General features: G+C 36.0%; 1 protein-coding gene across 4 annotated transcripts in view; it reads left to right on the forward strand.

Moving 5' to 3' along the window:
* DGKH (diacylglycerol kinase eta) overlaps positions 1-21,516 on the forward strand; it is a 144,563-nt gene that overhangs the window by 63,431 nt on the left and 59,616 nt on the right. For 3 of the 4 annotated variants that reach the window (XM_021530816.4, XM_021530817.4, XM_085577055.1), the window contains 2 exons: positions 12,936-13,046; positions 15,242-15,322. In XM_021530816.4, the coding sequence (XP_021386491.2) occupies positions 12,936-13,046; positions 15,242-15,322 (192 nt within the window). Of the gene's footprint in view, positions 1-12,935; positions 13,047-15,241; positions 15,323-21,516 lie in introns of those variants that run through there. The other variant, XM_021530820.4, reaches the window with a different exon arrangement.

Below are 21,516 nucleotides of genomic sequence, written 5' to 3' on the forward strand. Positions count from 1 at the left end.
TAAAACTATTTCCTATCAGTCATCAGGAATGCCCAACCTGACTCATTTATCTAGCATTAAGCAAGGATATCCAATATGACATGGGAAGTGAGATCACGGAAGTTTATTAGCAGGTAATGAAATGTCTCCTTGGTTGATTTACAAGAGTGGGCTGTAACATGAAAAATTCCACTTACAGAAGCAGCTTCATGATTTGAGTGGGTTATTGCATAAAATACAAGCAAAGTAACTGGTTGTGGGAAGTGAGTCAATTCAGTAGTTTGAGAATGGGATTTGGATTTCGATTGACTGTTCTGTTGGTGCTGACTCACTGTGACCTTACACAAGTCAGTGAAGTTTTCTACATATCAGCAACTCAGCCTAAAAATATGCTATTCCTCTCACCTTTGCCTGCAAGCTTTCACTGTTGCAAATAAAAGGGCAGAAGTACCTAAAAAATTAAAAGAAATTTTCAAATCTTGTTATTAAAACACTCTCTAGTTTCTCTAAGTTGTATTTTCCTGTTTTATTACTGTTTTGCAATGTCTTTCCCTGCTGCACTGTGGAGAGTTTTAGAAGGGAAAGAATTGTCTCTTTGCATTATTTTGCAATTAAAGCAACTGCTTTGTAAAATAATTAGCAAACACACATGAGGATGTGAAAAACTAAAAACATGAATAGCTTTTCTAATCCCATTTGATAATGTTTAACACTGGCATTTTAGTTACCGTGTGTGTTATTTGTGCCAAAACAAACTACTCAGCTTCATCTGGCTTAAGGGGAGGGTATTAACAAATGAGTTCCTAAGTGATAATATGATCTTATTTAATATTAATTAATATTTTATTATTAAAAAAGGGAAATAATTCAGATAAAGTGAGATAACATTGTACTGATTAACCAGGCAGTTGAAATTCTTGATTAAAAACCTCTTTTTTTTTCAGAGAGAGTTAATGTGGCAAGTAAGTTTTGTGCTGTTGAAATTTGTTGCTAACTGCTGCTGCTACCCTAATTTTTCTGCTTCATTGTTTTTTGTCATGAGATACCTTGCCCCATTCTGAGCTTTTTTATTTCTTCCAGTGTTGATTTAATGAATCATCCTGACAGCAAAAAAGTTTGTTAGCTGGGGATTAAGGCAAACAGGAAGGTGATGCTTTTGCTTGGGGGTAAGAGTGACTGCACATTGGGTTACTGCTCAGCTATTACGCTTTTGTGTCAAATACTCCCATCATGTGCACCAACTTTCAAGCCTGGGCAAGCCCTTAACAATACTTCTTTTGGTTTTAGCACTGTTCCCAGATTGTAGGAAAGCAGGAATTTGACTTGGTAATGTATTACTTGCGAAAGCAGTGAGGGGAAAAATGGTTGGAGAGGAACAAGTCAGTGGGTTATAGTTCAGCTTGGCTTGGCAACTTCAAGACTCCTTACTTTTCCTGGCTGTATTCTCTTGGCAAGCTCTGACTGTATAACAGTGCTTTCAAATACATTTGGGACCCCTATATGCATAAAAAGAATTCATATTTGCAATGTATTCTACTATATATAAAAATAGACTATATAAGAGTAAAACAATAGAAAGTGTGTGAATCAATGTAGCTGAATAACAAAAGATATGGCACAGTTTGTTATGATGCTTAGCTGAGCTGTATCTTCTATGTACTTAGAGCTATTTATAAAGCAAGGAACCATTTTCACCTTTTTTTCTCCTCTATTATGTTGTGTACCGTACAAATCTAATAAATATTTATATACTTAAAAAGGCAAGAGGCTTTCACAAGACCAACTTTTTTGAGTTATTTATGATAGTGGCTGATGTAACTAAGGGAAAAAAAGACTGACCATAATTCGTACTAAAAAAAAAAAAAAGACATTATCTTATCCTCTAATAACAGTAAAGCCTGAGCCTCCTCTTAAATGTAGAGAAAATTCAAAAGTATATGTAAGAGCAGAAGCTATTAATCATATATAACTTTGCAATTTGCCTGAGCAAATCTTTACACTTCTGTAATTTAGCAATTGAAAATGTCAACTTTCAGTAAATGACTGCCAAAGCTCTTCTATGTATGCTCTCACTAAATGTTAATTTAAGGCTTTTCTGGATTTCTGTAACAAAACCTGTGTGGAATGAAACGATAACTTACCACACTTCCTTGAGTCTCAAAATTTTCAGATTTTGATACTGCAGTTGTCCATGTGTATGTATGTTTTATAGTTACAGTATTTATGCTATAAAGACTCAAAAACCTGCTGCAGAAATGCACTTATTTCACCCAGCCTGAGTGCTGCACTGCTGTCTGCTGCTGGGCTGCACTTGAGTATTGCATTACACTACTACCCCCACGTGGTCATTTGCTATAGAACAAATCTTGTGAAAAGAAATTAAACTTCTTTCAATTACTTTAACACAAAATGTAGGGATAATTTTTAGAGGAACACTGTGGGGTTTTTGTATCTTAATATTTGTTTAAGACATCAGATAGAGAGTATTGGGAAACTGCAAACTCAGCATTGTGTTCTCTTTCTCACATAATAGTGTGAAACAATATTGCTTAGGAAGTTGTTAGAAGAACTACCTTTTTCCTTTTCCAACAGTTTCTATGGCTTCATTAGAGAAACAACACAAGTTAGCATAGATTCTAAAGTAATTTTAATAAGTAGTAAAACATAAACCGGAATGTATACAAATAACATTGGCATGAGATTTTAATTAGTATCAGCTATTCTGTATTATGCTATTCTTACAATACTAGGCACAATATATATTCTCAAAGTAGTTTTTATGTGCAGAAACAGTGTATGCATTGAAAGTGTCTGTGACATTCTGCTAAGTAAAAGAGTGGAGTAAAAAACAGAAGTACACAAGAAAGAGACTTCAAAAATGTTCATTACTTCCTAGTAATTTCTTAGTGCAATTATAGTAGGTACTTTCTGGATTAACTATAGTATTTGCCAACCATTGAGACCTGGAGTGAACCTGCTGTATTTTTCATGAAAAAATTAGCATTGTGTACTATGCCAGTGCAGTTTGTGGAGAGGGATTTTTCTGTCAGTTTCAAAAACCTGTCTTGATCTTCATTAAATACAAAAAGGTGGTTAGTGGTCATAATTTCTTATTCAAATCATGATTTTTAGATAAGAATACATGAATCATTCTTAAGAGGTGTGGAAAATATAATCTGTATTAATGTCATCCAACAATTGTTCTGAAAGAAACACTGCTATTCGCTTTTTCATTTTGCCCCCAGGTTTTACTGTTCATGTATCTATTTATACTCTAATTGGTCTCAGTTAATGTGTTCTTATTTTTCATACTAGAGGAATGTTAGTGGAGTTTTAAAATTGGTTGTATTTTTATTTTTTTGTGGAACTTCTTCAGATAAGTGCTTAGAACCAGATTGCAGCTATCCTTAGAACTGGAATGTTCTACTTTGATATAAAGTACATCTCCTCACTACTGATAAGCAGTCTTCTGTTTAATAGTGGTGCGACTTGCTTATCCAGAAAGATGTCTGTACTCTTGATAGTGCACATTCTCTCTGTGGTTCAATATTGATCCTATTTGCTTATTGAAAATGTTTCTAGGTAGGTGAGTTAAACAGCTCAACTGAATTGTATGGTTTCAGTGATGCCATGTATCCAAGAACAAATTCATGCAGAGACTCCAAATTATAGTTTTCTCGATCATTGATTAATCGTAATGAACACTGTTGTGCATATGAATAGCTGCTGATTGTTCATAGCATATCTAAATGGCTGCTGTAAATTGGAGGATGTAGTCTCACACTGCAAGAGACCCTTGCTGATTTGAGTTTGACTTTTCCCATCATTCTCAATGATGCTCGACTTAATCATCTTTTTATCCCTTGCCCTTATTTTGTGCCAGTTCTGTCTAAAGAATCCTCTTTCTCATTTCACTCATATCACACTACCTTTCTCTTTCAAAAGTATGTCTACTTTTGTCATAAAAATGGTAATATAACTTTCGTTGGGCCTTGGTTTAAATCTGACATATTCCTTCCTCAGGGTGTTTTAGTAAATGTTTTTCATATCTGGATTGCTTAAAGCTGCTCTTTGGGGTGGTAATTCCTTGTTTCGTGCCCTGGACCAGATTCAGCCCATTTTTGGTCCATATAAATGGCATCAAGAGGATGCTTTAAGTAACAGCAGGAGCATCTTGGTGTTTAAGGCAGTAGAAAGTAAAACTACTTACTATATTCTTTAAAAAAACCTACTAACATACAAAGAAAGCAGTTCCCTGCCTTCAGTCACTGTGCTTTATGTATCAGAATATTACGTTTTAGCTATGTTTTTCATTAACCTATCACCCCATTAGAGTCTTTAATAGTGGATTATAAGTAATAACAATTTATAAAATGGTTTATATTGGGACTGTAAAAATTTCAACAATAACCAGCCTAACTAGCAAGTTACAAAGTGTACAGATGGCTTAATTGTTTGAGAAGCATCTCTGGTGGGATGAAAAAAAAATAGGGGGAAAGAAAAAAAAAAAGGAGGATTAATCACATTTATTCCCAGACTTTTTGCCAGTATAAGGCCATATCAGGAATCTGGTTGGAAGAATTGAGTGATAAGTTCAGGTGATTACTCAGGTGACTCAGAAATTGATTCTTGATATGGGTGCGTTGACTTTCATCCAGGTCTCTGTGACCTCTGTCTGCTATCTGAAACCAATTAATAAACAGTACCTCTGTCAAAAGGCATTTTCAACTAGTCTTTTTTTTCTTAAAATGTTCCACTTCAGGGGGTTTTCTAACAAGAAAAAATGTTATAAAAGGTAGTTTGAATTATTTTTCAGGGAATTATGATAGTGTAAGACCATAATTACCTAGCCTCATTTTTGGAACCTGGCTAATTTACAGGAGAGGGAGGATCATTCTGTAGTTTTAAAATTTTTATCATATAGCTCCAATCTGATTAATATATTTTTGATTTTTTTTTAGCTGGTTTTCTATAGCTTTCTCTGCATGTAGAGAAAGTTCTAATGTATCTCAGCCTCCAGTGCAAAGATAATGGGATGCTTTGGCTCAGACATTTTGGTGGGTTTAGTGCTCGGGAGACCTGCCATACCTTTCTGCTCCAAATTGCTGGTCCCAAGGCATGCATGTTGTGCATCAATCATTGCAGCATCTAAGGTATTGTCACAGCTCAGACTTAGCTATTGTTGTCTGCTTGACCTGAAACACTTAACACTGGCTGCACCCTCTCCATGACTGTCACAGTGTAGGAAAAAGCAGGATTTTCTAGGGTGTATCTCTCAAAGTCCTTCAGCTCTTGTTGCGGGGAAAAGATAGCAACTACAGATGTTCCTTAAGTATTTAATGCTTAGAAATGGGATGAATCTCAGGACTTTATTGTACCTGTATTAAACAGAAGTAAGTAATTATGAGAATAAAAGTATTCTAAGCAGAATAGAGTAGATACCGAAGAAACATGATCAGGAAATCTTAGAGGAAATCTGATTAACCGTATCTATTTTTAAAAAATATTTTCCATGCTTTCTGCATTTATGTGAAAGGCCAGTAAAATAAATAGGATACTTGATCCGCATTACAGAGGAGAGTAGAGCTTCTCACTCATAAATGCTGTTGAAGATTGTGTGAGAAACTTCATTGAGAAGTTTCAGAGTATGTATACCTCTAGGGCTGTCCTAAGCTTAATCTTAGTACATAACAGGATAGAAGACTTCCCTAACATGCATCCTATGTGGAAAACAATTTTCTATTGTTGTTCTCTTTAAAAATACTTCTAGATGTAAATTTGGTTTGGGCATTAATTGGTTGACTGTGAATTACTTTGGTCAAAAAGCAGAACAACCTTATTACTCATTTAATAGCTGTGTGTTCATATTACTTTCTCCTGCTGAAAAGTTAGTATGATTTTAACAAAAGAAAGTTGGAATGTACCAAGTAGAGAACCATTGTCCTGTCGAGTACTTTGTCATTAAAAAGTGCTGTGAGATAGTAAGAGCCTTTGAATTAATTTATTGATGCTTTACATCTGCATCATTGTCCTACCAAAGCACTTTATAAGTTTAAAGAGCAAAAAGAAAAGTTTACACAAGGAAATTAGTCTTAGTGGTAAAGAATTTCTGTAACTGAGGGCTTTATGAACATCTTAGGAACATGTCTTCTGGGAATACTTCAAGAATAGCTGACAAAGACAGATGAAGACTTCATTCTGAAGTCCTGATCCTTAAAAAAGTAATTTATGAAGATTTTTGATTAAAATTAAATGCCACCAATGCAGTTGAGAGAGAATCTAGATTACTCTGGTAAAGGAAAAAAATCTCTCCAGCTTAATGCTTTGACTCTTTGAATTTTATTTTTTATATTTTTTATTTGTGAAATATGTACCATCTATGTTCTTGTGTCTCAAAACCAGTTAGACTTACTCGGTTTAAATTTCTCTACTCAGAGCATGTGCAAGTTAAAAGGAAGAACTACTGAAATTCCAAATAGTAGCGGTGAAATACTGCTCAAAGTTAGCTGAGTTGTGTTACAGGACCAAAATTCGTAAATCTTTGGCACTATGTTGCCGTCCTATGAAGTGTTTTATCCTTTTTCAGTGAATTGCAGCTGTTTCATGCCCTGATTAATGAGAACAGAGAGTGAGAGCAACATGCTGTACATGAGTGGAAATTAGGAGTTTAAATACTTGAACTGCAGATAAAGTTTCTTCTCCATTCTCAATCTAGTATCAACTTTATATCTAAAATAGGATATTTGTTTCTTTTTTATTTTTTTTTTAATTTGAAGTGTAATGTTTTATCCTAATACGTCAACATCTTACTCATATTTGTTACGTGCTACAATCTCTATTTTTTAGATCAGTCTGCTAATTGCATGTCACATTGCTACTAAGATATTTTTATTATAGCAATTTATTATGGTAATTTCATATTTATTTCATGTCTTACTGCATTACTATATGTTCCAACTAGAGGAAGCTGAAAGCTTTTTTAAAATTATTATTTATTTTAACAATAGTAGTGCGAAAATCTGTTTCCTTAGCATAGGCTGGAAGGGAAAATGAAGGGAAAACAAGGTTGAGGAAGAAGGGCACTGCACAGCTGTATAATTGCATTTATTTGTATTAGAGTTTTACTTAGGCTGGAGTCCATCCACATAAATGACCCCAAAATATGGAGTATAAGAATAACTTTGAAGAAACATAGTGTTTATTATTACACTGAAATGGTGGTGCTTAATCAGAAGTTAGTGTTTTGGTGGGGCATGTGGCTGGCTTTCATTCTGAGATTTTGGAAAGCTGTTTTCTCACAGCTAGCTGGTCTGGTTTTTTTGCTTTAATAGGACAGGGATAACTGTCATCAACAGTGACAGACTGAGCATGTGCAACTTGCTGCAGTTTGTGATTTCTGTCACTGATGTAACTTGGAGGATGTGTTAGCAGCAACAGCCTGGGGCATCTCAGTTGAGGCAAGTGTTGTGCTTTAGGCACCCCATGATACAGCTCCACTGAGCTACCAGTTCTTGGTGGTACTTGTTTTATTAAGATTTTATTGATATTAAAAAAAAACATTAATTTGTCATCATACCGATTTTCAAATTTATTTTGGTGCTTTTTAGTTGTGTAAATTTATTGTTTGGTTTTAATTATTGAATGTTAGGCTCCCTTCATTGTGAGCAGGAATCTTCAATAAAAATGTAATCTTGCAGTAAGCTGCTGCTGAAGGTTTTATTCTTGGTAGATAAAATCTATTTTTATTTTGACATAACTAATGAAAAATCTGTCAGCCTAAGTGACAGTAATAGCATCTGCTGTACAGAGATTGTCAAGAAAATCACAGGCTTGGAGTTCCCAAGTCATAATTTTAATATAAATCAAGTTTTTGATTGCCACATTTTTAATAATAAAAATAATTTTCAATCCACTGAACTCATGGAATATTTTAAGGGGCTCTGAGTGACTATGAACTGTGAGATTTTACCTTGTAAAGTAATGAAGGCACTGTCTGCCTAAAGCCATACCTATGCAGATGGTAAAAATGTTCCAATACTGAAAAGAAGGGGGTTGGTTTTATTCTGGTACTCAACTTGGCAAAGTCACAGGAATAGGAAGTATTACAGGAGAGAGTTAATATCAAAGAGTATCATCATATCATCTCTCTTTCTTTACTTTAATTACCCCGTCTGTCCAGAATCCAAATACTCGCTGTTATGGTAAGTGAAGGCCTAGGCCCGCTTGCAAATACAAACATAAGACTTGGAAGCAAAAGAGATGATGTCTACATTGCAGTAGAAGCTCAACCGGTGACATTTTTTGCGTGGTTGCACAATGATCCACTTTCAGCAGTGGAAAAGAAAAGGCTGTTCAGGAGCAGCATGTGAGTCTGGTGGCCGTGCATTGCCATGGTACTGCCTCATGGCAAATTAAAGGGACCATGTACAGTTACACTGTTCTTGAATTTTTCTATTCTTTTCTTTTTTGTGCTCCTGATGCTGTCTGCCTGTACAATCTCTTGTGACATCAAGCGTCACAAAATCACTACCTGCTATGCAAAGATGTGCTACTTTTTATCTTTGTTAAGCTCATCTCAATATAGTTTTGTCACATTCTTCGTTATAATGTTGTGGGCTTTGGTGAGCTATAGTTCTGCAGTCACCTTACTTTTCCTTAAAGCTTTTTTAAACATTGTTCATATTCCCTCCTTGGTCTTCTACCCTTCAATCTCTCTTGTTGTGAGGCAACTACTGTTCTGTGAATCATTTGTGTTGTCCTTCTCCGTACCTTCTCTTAACCCCATTTCATGAGTTAGAGAGAGCAAAACTGTCTGACACAACAGTGTTATAGAGCAGCAAAAATAAATTCTGTCTTGGGTTTGTTGCTTTTCTAAGTGATAGGCAAAATTGCATGGCATTTCTGGCTGTGGTTGTGCTTAGAGAACTGTGAACTGTGACTCACAGATATATCTACTCAAAGTTGATATGAGCATGTTAATGAGTTTTACCTTTTTCCATGAAACAACTTTCAGTTCACAACATGCCCTTTTTCCCAATTTAGTTCTAATAGCACATCTTCAGCATTATTTGGTGGGAAGCCTTGTCAGAGAATTTCTGAAAATCCAGGTCTACAGGGTTCTAATTTATCTTCTTGCTTTCCTTGACACCTCCTGAACACATACTAAAGGCAGTATTTTCCTTCACAAAAGCTCTGTTGAATTTTTCTGGTTGTATGGCTCATTCTTTTGTATGGACTCTACTGTCCTACCAGGAGTGAATGTCAGTGTCAGTGGTCCTTTTGGGACCTTCAAGGCTCCCAGGTCAATGCCACCTGGCCCACATGATGCAGTGATTTGGCAGGTCTAGTGTTTTCCTACATGCCCTCCATGTTGATGCAGCTGTTCTGATGTTGTGAGAACATGCTGTGTGAGATACCACCTCATCATCTTCATTGGTAAAGACAGATGCTGAGAATTTGATGAGCTTCTTTCCTATGGCCTTCTTATCCTTGGGTACCGTTTTCACATTTCTGTTGGAAAATGATCCTGCCAACCTGCTAGCTGTGTTTCATCTTTCAAAGTTTTATGAACATTTTAGTCTCAGCATGAACATCTGTTGCAAGATTATCTTAAAATTCTTCCTCACACTTGTAATTTCCTGTTTTTATCTTATGGCCTTTCCTGTTCTCATTTTCATCTCCCTCACTTTCAGAAATTTCCTCATGTTCTCTTATTTACTCTCCTGACACATTTTGTGCAGCATGTCCACTTATTTACATGAAAAGAAGTAGAGGGTAGGCTTTAATCATTTAGTGTTTTAGTTGTCAATAATGGGTCCACAATTAGTTATTCTTTTCTAAATTCAGAATATTTTCTCCTTTCTGTTTTTCTGCCAGCAGTGGAAGTAAAACAGTTACCTTTGCAGAAATCTGGGACTTTACAAAGTGAGTGAATTAGAAGTAAGGCAATGTGGTTGGTTTCCTTTGAAATAAAACCTATTAGTTTGACTTTTCAGGTATTATATACTTTTTTTAATTTTTTTTTTTTTTTTTTTTGATCATTGAGATTTTGGAGATGAAATGTTTCATTTGACATTCTTGGATAATTGAACACATATGTATTCCTTAATTTTATGAAAAAAGGCTGTGATTTTTAGAATCGGATTTCTTCTGGAAAATATACCACAGTGGAACGATATGATGTTATGACTGTAATATTTTCAATCATTTTCTTTATTAATGGCTAAAATAGTAAAGCTTGTTAGGGATTCTATTCTGTTCTAATTATACTCCTATACTTCTGGAGGGACATTGTACTACTAGATGACACGAGATGCAGGATAGGGAAGTTCAGAGGTTTTGGCAAGCTGAGAGGTAGTTCTGTAAAAGTGAGAAGCAGTGTGGGATTGTGGGATCTGTACTTCTTGTTTCTCTTAAATTACAGTAGGAAAGAAGTTAATGTAATTGGCATGATTATTGCTTATGCTTCAGATTTAATGTCCAGCTGGGATTAATTATAAAAAGGCTTCTCAGAACAGTGAGATCTTGGAGCACTGTCTTAATTACCATGGGGAGAAGAAAAAGAACTGCTTTCTTAAGGTGTAGTTATAGCCTGACCATTGCTTTTGAAAAACTTAACATGACCTGTGTGTAGGCAATAATGAGGACCCAAATTCAGCAGCCTGGGAGGTCCCTTGCAATCTCAAATTACTGGAAATGCTCTTACTTGGTATAGACTCAGGAAAGCATTATTAGCAGATTACTTAATGATTCATTGGCAGATGGAATTTTAAACATTTTAGAGTCTAAATAAAGGTAATTAAGGGTATTAGGCTAAAGCTTTGTGCTCAGTTTTGATGCCTGCAGCCATGGATTTTTCTATTTAAGATGGTCAGACCTCAGCCCAATATTTGTAGTAAAATGTAAATTTCATGTATGTACTTCATTAAGCGCTTCTACTTCTTGGGTAAATGTTTAACAGATTTTAAAGGTTATTTACTGCCAGGTTTAGGAGGCTAATTTCAAATGGCTGACTTGCAAAATAGATTTATTTTTGAAGGTTTCTTGTTAGGGATATTGGTGTTTAAGGAGTAAGTAGAAATAGGAGACAATGTTTTAGTAGGGATAATAATGACAAGAAAGAGTTAACTAATTCTTTAGTGAGTAATACATCAGGGTTTATATTAAACATAATATATGTTCTGTGTCTAGTATACCTAGTGTGCTTTAGGAATTTCCTTCCATTTTGGAAATTTTCCCAGTAAGTCATTGTCTGTCATTAATGTGGAGTACCATTTCCTTGGAACTTAATTTCTCTAGTCTTAACATCTTCTGACCCCTGAGAAATACACAAGTCATCTGCTCCCATCCTTGTGATGAGCTTCCAAAATCTCAGAGTGCGATATGAAGCACAGGTGCTGCATGGCTACAACAGACAGCTTTGAAGACGTGCTTGTATTTGCTAACTGATTAAATCTATTTATATAATGGAAAACTAGCTTATCTTGGGGTCTGATCAGAATGTCAAAAAGTGTCTTAAAATGGTGTGTGGTGAGCAGACCCTTTCCACTGGGAATTGCTATCCCTTAGCTAGGGCAGGAGGGCTGAGACTGAATCCACTGGTCCAGGCTGTTGGCATGTGGAGCAAACTGTGACAAATGTAAACTTTCATCTGCAATGTTTGATTGGAGAGGGCTGCTTTTTTGAGAGCATTAATTCAATTGCTTTGTGATCGCAGGACCACATTTTTGGTTTGTGACATTAGGACTATCTAAATGAAGGGTGGGATCTCTGTACATAACAGCAATGCTTCTCATTTCAAGGAAATGGTAGGAACAGTAAAAGGCTTTCTGCTTTTTCTGTGTTTCTATTACTTGCATTAAAGCTCAAGAGAATTTCACATCTGATAATAGAAGATGTTTATAAACTTTAGGTCAGGTCTTGCTTAAGTTACAGAAGCTCTAGAATAACTTCAAATTATGTTTGTCCCACATTATCTAGAAATTGTATTATAAGATTCTTATCACATTACAAATGAGAAATATTCTGTAGTAATTTTGCAATATAATATCCAAACATACTTGCTTTTTCTCATACCTCTTGTGTGCTTCAACACTGAAGAAAATTTGAGACCTGTGCAATGAGTATTCTGTGTTCATGTTGTTTTGTCTGATTAAGTGGAGAATTTCTGTAATTGGATGAATCCCACACACACTGGTGCAAACAGCAAACACCTTTAAAATATACTGTCTCTTACTGATTTAAAAAAATGGGATTTATATAGACAGGATTCAATATGCAGTGGAAAGGTTTGGATCAGTGAGTCATTTTTGCCTAAAAAGATTTGCATAGTAAAAATATCCCTATCTGTTACTGTTCTCACAGTTTCAAGATAATAATTATCCCTAATGGTTAGCTGATTTCATGCTGAAGGCTTCAGTTCAGCTACACAATCAAAGTCTTGCATTACTTGCATCAAACTGGATTATTCCCTCTATATTAAAGTAATTTTTGTGCTTGAATCAAAGACATATAAGTACCCTGTTGAATTAGTATCTATGTGGAAATTGTTTTTTTCCTCAAGATAATCAATTTTGGAACTGGAAATTACCTTCTGCTGATGGTTTTAGTATTTTTTTTCCAAGTTGTGCCACCGTCAGTTGTTTCTCACTTTAATATTTGTGGCTTTGCAGCTATCCAAACAATTGAATTATTTTGTGTGTATCTTCAGAATAATAATATGCCTCTTCACTGCCTTTTCAGTTTACATGTAAAATTAGCATTTTGCCAACATTGTCATTCTTTAAAAAATAGCAATGCAAAATCTGGTGCAAGATAGAAGAATTAGTCTCTCTTTAATGTGAATAATAAAGTTTAAATTCACAGTTATACTGAGGTGTAACATAATTAAAAAAAAAAAAGAGTAACTTTATATGTGCAGATGTTTCTACATGTATCTATATTTTAATATTTTTCAGACAAGTATAAAAGAAGGATTACTACTGAAGCAAACCAGCTCTTTTCAGAGGTGGAAAAAGCGTTATTTCAAACTTCGAGGTCGTACACTTTACTATGCTAAGGATTCAAAGGTAATTCTGTGCTATTAGTGTCTAATGCCATTTACTTGTGACTTCAGTTTTGTTTACATTTATAAGTTAAATACATTTAATAAGTTCAATAATAATAATTTAATTATTTGTTCACAGTTGTTTTATGTAAAAACTGCTGTATATAGGATATAGTAGGTTAAATTAACTTTAGGAAGATTGGTAATTTCTTTTGATATATTTCATATGAAGCTTATCTCAATTTTTTTAACCTTTTTGTCTATTCAGACAAATAATAAAGTAATTTTAAGGAGTTGTGGGTTTTTTGTGGCTCTCAGACAGTCAAAAAAAGTAAAAACTGGATAATGCTTAGAAGTTATCACTTAGGTTGCATTCTATTAAAACTCTTCTGCTCTGATGCCCATAGAAATAGTTATGTGAAATCAAGATGGGCTGATTTTCTGCCAAAATGGCAGAAAATATATAGAAGGGAAAAAGCTGCTTCCCATCTATTGAATTTTTTTGGTGGGAGAATTGGGAGTGGGCAGAGAGGAATACTTGTCTTTGAAAGGCATTTCCTTCCTCCCTCCCAAGGCCGGGGCCAAGAGCATTTTGGCTATCTCAGATTGTGCTGTTTTGTAGCTGTGGATGCTACTCTCCTTTACCCTGTGGAGTTGCAGCATCTCATGGGAGCTGTAGGTGAGGTGCTTCAGGTCTCCATCATTTTCTATAGCTTTGTTCTCAACAAAACTCTTAGTAAAGGCACAGAGCTCTCTCCTTGTGGGACTGTAGGACTGCAGCTGCACAGTGCACTGTTGTGTGGGTATAATGAATCAAGGACAGCACCACTGCTCCAGGGAGCCCAGCACTTCAGGACCTCTGTTGTCAAACCTCTCAGCACTTGGTGAGACCATGAGCAGTTTATAAAAGATAAGCATGGCAGACTCAGAAGGGCAACCTCAAATCACAGTATAATGCTGAGATGTTTTAAAAATGTGAGCCTACCCTGTAAGATGAGGAATATGGGATATTTTGTGTCTCAGTTGGTCTCACTCCAACAGGTCTGTGCCCTTGCTATCTTGGGAACCACAGAACTGCTGTAGCATGTCCAGAGGAGAGACTCAAAGATGAGCAGAGGGCTGGAGCATCTCTCATATGAAGGCAGTCTCAGAGACCTGGGACCTTTCAGCAGCCTTCTATTACTTAGAAGGGGTACAAGGGAGCTGGAGAGGGGCTTTTTACAAGGGCATGTGGTCATAGGATGAAGGAGAATGACTCTAAACTTAAAGAGGATCCATAATATCCATATTTGGATATTAGTGGAGACACTGGCACAGGCTGCTTAGAGAAGCTGTGAATGCCCGGTTCCTGGAAATGTTCAAAACCCCAGGTTGGCTGAGGCTTTGTGCAACCTGGACCATGGCAGAGGGTTTGGAGGTAGATGATGTTTAAGGTGCCTTCCAACTAAAACCATTCTGTGATTCTATGATAAAGACGAGAAAAGAAGGTGTTACGAGAAGGCAATTGTGCCAATACTCAAAGGCATGCTGAATCCAGACATGCTGAAACTCCCCCAGTATTGATTCTCCTCCCAGGGGCGTGGAAGAGGAAAAACATGGTAGGGCTAAAAAAATAGGCATTTTTGTTAGGCTGTTCTGTGCTACAGAACCCATCAGGAGCATAACAGAACCTAATTGATCCTTTGCCAGAGACCGGAGTGTTTGGAGTAGACGTAAATTCTTCTTGTTTGAACATCAGACAAAAGAGTGGAGAGGGTCAGTGCAGCCCTTTGAAATGCATATTCTCATATGGATACTATATCATATCTTCCTACATGATTTAAGGGTTTTATCCTAAAACTGAATAATTAATTTACATTTTACTGTGTGTGAATCTTTTTCCTCTGACACCATATTTATGCTGCACAGTAGACACTCTAAAGCTTCATCAATGTAAGAAAACACTCTTCTTTTAAAAGAGATTTTAAAGCAATATAATTATTGAACCTTTTTTTTATGCTCTCATGTGCCACTTAGAATAGCAAGTAGGACTGTGTTTAGGGGCCAGTTATGAAATTTTATCACATCATCAGTGTGTTCCATTTTTTTCACTATTTTTATTTCTATTTTTATTTTCTAATCAGAATAGATGCAGTGAAATTAAAGCATATTTTTCAAGTGTAGCTGAAAGTGGACTCAGACTTAATTTAATGCTTCTATGTTCTTTTCCCTTCACAGTCTCTAATATTTGATGAAGTTGACCTGTCAGATGCCAGCGTAGCTGAATCAAGCACAAAAAATGTCAACAACAGCTTCACGGTATGGAACAATTTTAACACTGTTTTCAAAGGCTGTGAATAGATTGTTTCTACGAAAATCAAGGATCCTCTTAATTGCTTATTTTCCTCTGTTTGGAAATAAAATGTCTTTTTTTGGACATGATTTAATATATGAGAAAAATACCATGTCAGCTATAGAACATTTTATTTCAGTGAGCAGAAATGTGAGATGACAGTTGTTTCAAAAGATGATGATAGAAGGCCTTAAAAGTCAAGATTTGGCACTTAGTGCTTATTATGGGTTTGTGCCATAGTTTCTCTTTGAGGTGACAAGCTGAATTAAATAAAATGTAATTATGTTTTTGTTTTAATTTTCTTAAAATAACAGTTTTGGTTTCTTCCCATATTAAAATGTATTTTATTTTTTTTACTGCAAATCATACCTATATATATTTCTAAGTCACGTGGAAAAGCTGTCCCTACAGTCGCACCTGGATTCTGATACTGTTGTAAGAACATAGGGTATTGATAAGCTCCTATTTCTGTAAGTTCACAGGTGTTTTTTTACACAAATGATCCTTCATTTATTGTTCAACTGTCTGTTAGAACTAAGTCATAATGTCTGGCACAGTTCCTCTGCTGATTCTTAACCTCTGGAAAAAAATACCTTTAACATGAGCTAGTTATGAGGAATACCATTGGTGAAGTTGTCCTTTTGAGGGATATCTTGAGCTGTCCCACTTAGCGTAATGGCTTCATTCTCCTTAAATGCATGTCTCTATTAAAAAGGTTAATTTTTAATTTTTCTGACATTTTTAATTCCCCAGATAACCCATATTAGTCCACACAACCAGTCTTGGTTTTTCTTCTCCAAAGCAGTCAAATGCAAGCCTCATGAGAGGTCCATAGTTTCTCCTTGCCGTGGTACCTCCCAGGCAGCTGCTGAAGCAGTCTGGGCACTTCAAAGATGTGCTCGTGTTGGCCTTGACAGCCCAGTGTGTTCTGTCAGTCTAAGCTGCTTTTTTGGCTAAGAGTGCAATTAAAAGGACTACTTTGACCGAAGGTCTCAGGTGAGGTGGTGACTGTGTAAGGCGCTAGTCTGTCTTTTGGAAAGGGTCTTTCTGTTGCCTAGAAGTTCTCCTTCAGAAAAGTGGGATGCTTGGGCTTTTTGCCTTTTTTTCCCCCCCTTGCTCAATATTTGGTGTTTTGGTATCCTTTGTAATCCTTTAGGCTTATTCAGCATCTCATTCTTCACCAAAAGCATGTTTTGCTTCCAGTATCAGGACTTCTGGGGAAGACAATAGTGAAAAAAGAAATCTCTGGCTACAGCTTTAACAGCTTCAGAGGCACTGTTTATTTTCATGTCCTGGGTACTTTAGGGCAAACAGCTTTTTCTCTAAGGAATCCTCAAATTAATTTTGAAAAATTATTTGGATGTAAAGCTCTCCTGGATTGAAGAGCCATCTGATTTGACTGTGAAATATGGTAATAGTTGTCATCTTGCCTAATCTTTTGGCTTCTTTCTCTGTGTTTGCCTAACCTAGTCTCCCAGCAACACAGCTCTGTGGAGTGAGACATCTCTGACCTCGCCTGCACTGGGTTGAACTCAGGGGCTGGGGGTGGAGTGGGTGGTTAGCTCTCCAGCAATACTCCTTATAAATAAAAAGAAGCTTTTCTTTTTGCCTTTTTGTTTTCTTCCATCTTAAAAAGGTAATTCTGCCTTTCTTAAAATTATGGGTCTTTTTATTTATGTTCTAAGTGATCTGTTAGCATTCTCTTTGTTAAAAAAAAGCAAAAATGAAATCCTTAACTTTAGCCTTCTCTAGTTAATGTAGTCCTCTTGTTTCTTTGTCTCAGTAGATAATATTTTTAACACAAACTGACGTAGATGGAATATACACCAAATTACAATTTTTCCAGGAAAACACACCTTTAAAAAAATTATTTTAATTTTTTAAAAATTTGTCATTTCACTTAAATCCCACCCTCTCCCCTCAATTTCCCACCCCCAGCTTGTAGAAATTACTGTTTTGCCTTCTTTTGCCCTTTCTAGTATGTTTGTTTGAAGGCAGAGGTGTGTGTGTCAAGTTTTTCCATGCTCTTTTTTTGGATAAAACTCAACTCCTAAAATTAGTCATAACACACAGATTTAGGGTTGAGTTTATTTGTAATGCACAAGCTTGCAGAATATTTTGTAACTAAATACCACTGCTTGTTCACCAGAATTACTTTTGCTATCTTTCTGCAAACAAGTTGAGGTTAAAGGGAAATTTGAAGTACGTAATATCTGCTAATTGAAATACAGAGATGATGAACTTTAAATCAGTTAATTTGTTTCTTTTTTTTCCCTTACTGCTGATGATATTACCTTTCAGTGAATGATCAACTCACTTCTAGCAATTAGTTTCTAGTGCACAATCTTTTAAGAGTTCATAAGTGTTTTGTAGTTCTGAGCATCCTTACCTAGAGGTTAATAAGTTACCTAGAAGGAAAGGTGTCCCTTGACTTCAGAGCCTTTATATAAGACACTCAAGGCTGGATTCTTCCCACTTGTTAGGTACCAGTGTCCCAAGTCTATGGGAAGAGAGAGAAGAGGTTCCAGCAGCCAGTGAGAGATTTGCATCTCCCTCTCCATCAGCCACATCAGGAGCCCAGGGGGGATTTTGCTCAGCCCATGGCCAGTTCAGTGGCATGGGTGAGTGCTGAGTCCTCATAGTGATACTGGGCACTTGGCAGAACATGTTTTTCCCCAAAACTTTGCTTCTGCCTCGGAGGGTGGTTTATGTTGTCTCAGCACAGACAGAGGAGTGTAGTTGCTCAGCATGTTACCCCTTTGGGTAGGCTCCTGGGTTGAATCACTCTCCCACCCTTATTGCACAGAAGTAGATGGGGCAGTGAGCAATTCTGCTGAGAGCTGTAATTCCGTGTGCATTTTGGTTTGCAGGGATGGAAGTTGGCTTGTTGATACCTCGAGTGCATTTAGTAAAGCCCTCTTTATTGTTCTTAAAATGAGACTCGAGACCACATGGGGCTGAAGAGTGTTCTCTGGTGTGCAGGTGTGGGCTTGTAGAGCAGTGGTGGTGTGCTTTTGTCCTAACACGTATAAAGAATGGGATTTTTAAATATGAAAAGGATTCTTGAACAGGCATGTTCAGATAATGAAGTTCCTCTAGGCAACAAAGATGATTATGGATTGTGCTTTAAAAGGAAATTATCTTAGGTGAAATTTGGGCTTAAGTTTCTACCTCTGCCTTGCTTTTGATTTTGAAGAACTGATGCACATTGCTGAGGAAAAAAAATCTATAGATGTTAAGCAGGCTGCCCCTCAGTAGTTGAGCCACATGGTAGTATAAAATGCTCTGGGTTACTGTAAATCTGTGCTAGAGTCTCATGTTCAATGCACAGGCTTCATGTGGCAGCACCTGTATTTTAATCCATCCAAACTTTTGTTTGAAACTCTTCTTCAGTTATGGGTTTTTTGATGGTAAATATAATGGAAAATAATAATATGGTAAAATACTGGTTTTGAGGCACTACTTTGTATAGTTGGCTTTATCTCATTGCATCTAAGAGTAGCAGAGGAAATAATTTCTCTGTCATTCTGGAAGGTCCCCTCCAGGAATATGAGAGATAACATACTATATAATGCTCAGGATGGGGATTCAGCTTGTCCTAACTTCTTGGTGGAACTTGATGATGGGTTTATAGGCCCCTAAATTTAGGTATCTAAAAGAAAATTAATAGGTCTTCAAAGCAGATTTCTGTAATTGCTCAGTTCAGTTTAGACTCCAATGATTTATTAACTGATTCTCCCTTAGCTACAATAGGAGCTTTGTCATCCAGGGCACCTAAAATGTAAGCACTTGCTTTCAGCTTCCTGAATCAGGTGCTGAATCAAGTGCTTTTGGTTGAATAGGCATCTTCTGTAAGTTGTCATCTTGAGGGGGAGGAAGCTGCAGTAGGCAGATCTGCTATCCTGGAAAGCCTACTGTGATTTTTAGTAATTAGGGGCTGGCTGGAAAGGAGACGTTATGTTCCAGCTAATAACACTGATTACTAGGATTCTGGATATGCTTGCAGAAATGTCTAACATAGTACATTTTTGCTGATTTATTGGTTTTAGCAATGCTTTAGACCATATAGACCATAGAAACCTGATTATTTCTTCTGTGAAAAAAATACTTCCTTGGAGAACTTCTAAAGTGCTGGGCTTTAATTAAGTTTTCTCACCTAGTTTCTCACCTAGAGCAAAGGCAGTAGAAACATATCAACTATCTCAGTTTTTTATTTTATATTTTTATTACCTCCATTTGATTTTACTATTTTCCAAGGTAAATAATATTTGTCAACATTCTTCTATACTCTTACCTATTCTTGCTGTTCTCTTGATTGTTATTCTGCAGCATCATCTTGTAAGTGAAGTTACATGCTTGACACTCAGGGAAGGCCAAGTCACAGACATCTGGGATTATTTTATGAATTAATGCTCATTTACATGCCTTATGGATCCCAAGTTTTGACTGTTTTCTGCAGTGGCATAGTGTGCATTTTTTGTGTCCTCTCTTTTGGTACTAAGATCCTTCTTCTGTTAATTTGGAGCTGTCTGTAATTCATAAATATTTAATCTGTGCTTCTGTGATGTGTATTTCTTTGTTTTTACTAACACTGAATTTTTTCAAGTCACTGTGCTCTCTACTTAATACATAGCTTGGCTTGCTTTGAAGTGCCTTGGAGATCAAGAGGGAGAACTAAGAAATCAAAATTTTGTGCTGTCTGCAAATATTCCTGCATTGCTGCTTTACACTTCTCTTCCAGTTTAAGAATCATACCACGAAATTTTGTTGGAGAATAATAAGATGCTTATTATCTGTAAATCTTTTTTTCATATTAAAAATTCTTCTTATTCCTTCTTACTTTTTTACATCCCTTAGCTTTTCATCTCATTGCCTTGATGGTGAATAAAATAATTGGCCTTTTCAGTTCAATGACTGAATTAAACATGATTATGGATCAGCCTGATGTTTTAAATTTTCTGAACAGAAGTACTTGATTTTGTTCAAATTAATCCCTTTAATTAATTAATCCCTTTATGAGTTAGGTTTTCTTAATGTATTTTTTTTCATGTTATATTAAAAAAGACCCAAACAAATCATGAATGGCATTTCATTAAGTTTAGTCCATGAATGTAACTTTGTTTCCAGAAAAAATTTCTTTTTCTCTGATTTCCACATGTTTTGGTCAGACATATGAGTTCACTTCAATTGAAAAGTAGGGAATTCAGCTTAATATGTTTTAAATAACAACAATAAAAAAATCTTTATGCAGCTGTCTATGGTTTTCTTGATATTCTGTAAATTTGGATAGATTTTGAAAAAACAAAATATGTGTTTAAGTTTATTATCCTTGGATATTTTATTTTTAGAAGATTAGGGTTTTTCTATAGGTTAGTGAAACCAAATATTCTATTGGAGCAACTGTGCTTCAAGTGTGGTTAAAATTTATATTGTCTTCTTCTAGTTTCTGTTGTTTTCTTACAGACCTCTGATTACCTTATTTCCTATCCATATTTCTGAATGTAGCCTATCCTATGTCTTGGTTTGTGATGTAAAGTTTATTGGCATATGACTTGTGTGGAACCAGCTGAAAGGATAAAGTAATTATTTTCATATTTGAATCCTCTTGTACAGCTGCTGTTTTCAATGAGAGGTGGCCCAGTTGTACTGGAAGCCCCATTCTTGTGATTTGTCAAGATTTCAAGTTGAATATTGCAACCAGTCCCAAAAGGCAGATTGCTTTTAGCACTTTATTTCAGTCCTGTTGCTTCTGACATCAGTCAGCTCTGTTTTCATCATGGAGATTGGCTGCTTCTAATTGATTTTAGAGAACTAACTTTTAATATTCATTCTGGGCTTGGGAGACAGAGTGTTGGCAACACTCTGGCAGTGTTGCCAGAGTTTTGCAGTATATTTCAGAGACAGTGTTAATTTCTCTGGACTTGGACATATTCTGCTTCTTTCTTGCCATTTCAGAGTTGTTGTTGAGATTTTTCTTCAGGGACTACAAAAACTTCAGGAAATGTGAGAATTGCTTAACCTCCCCCAAGCCACATCAAGAAGAAAGAAGACAAGCCTTTTCCCAAGAAATTTAAAACCTTTCATCTTTGGGTTTGGGCACTCCTTCTTTAATTTCAAATATTAAGAGACAGAGTGATAATCCTAAAGCTGGGGATAATTA

This window comes from Lonchura striata, chromosome 1 (genome assembly GCF_050655825.1).
Source record: "Lonchura striata isolate lonStrDom1 chromosome 1, ASM5065582v1, whole genome shotgun sequence".
Lineage (NCBI taxonomy): Eukaryota > Metazoa > Chordata > Aves > Passeriformes > Estrildidae > Lonchura > Lonchura striata.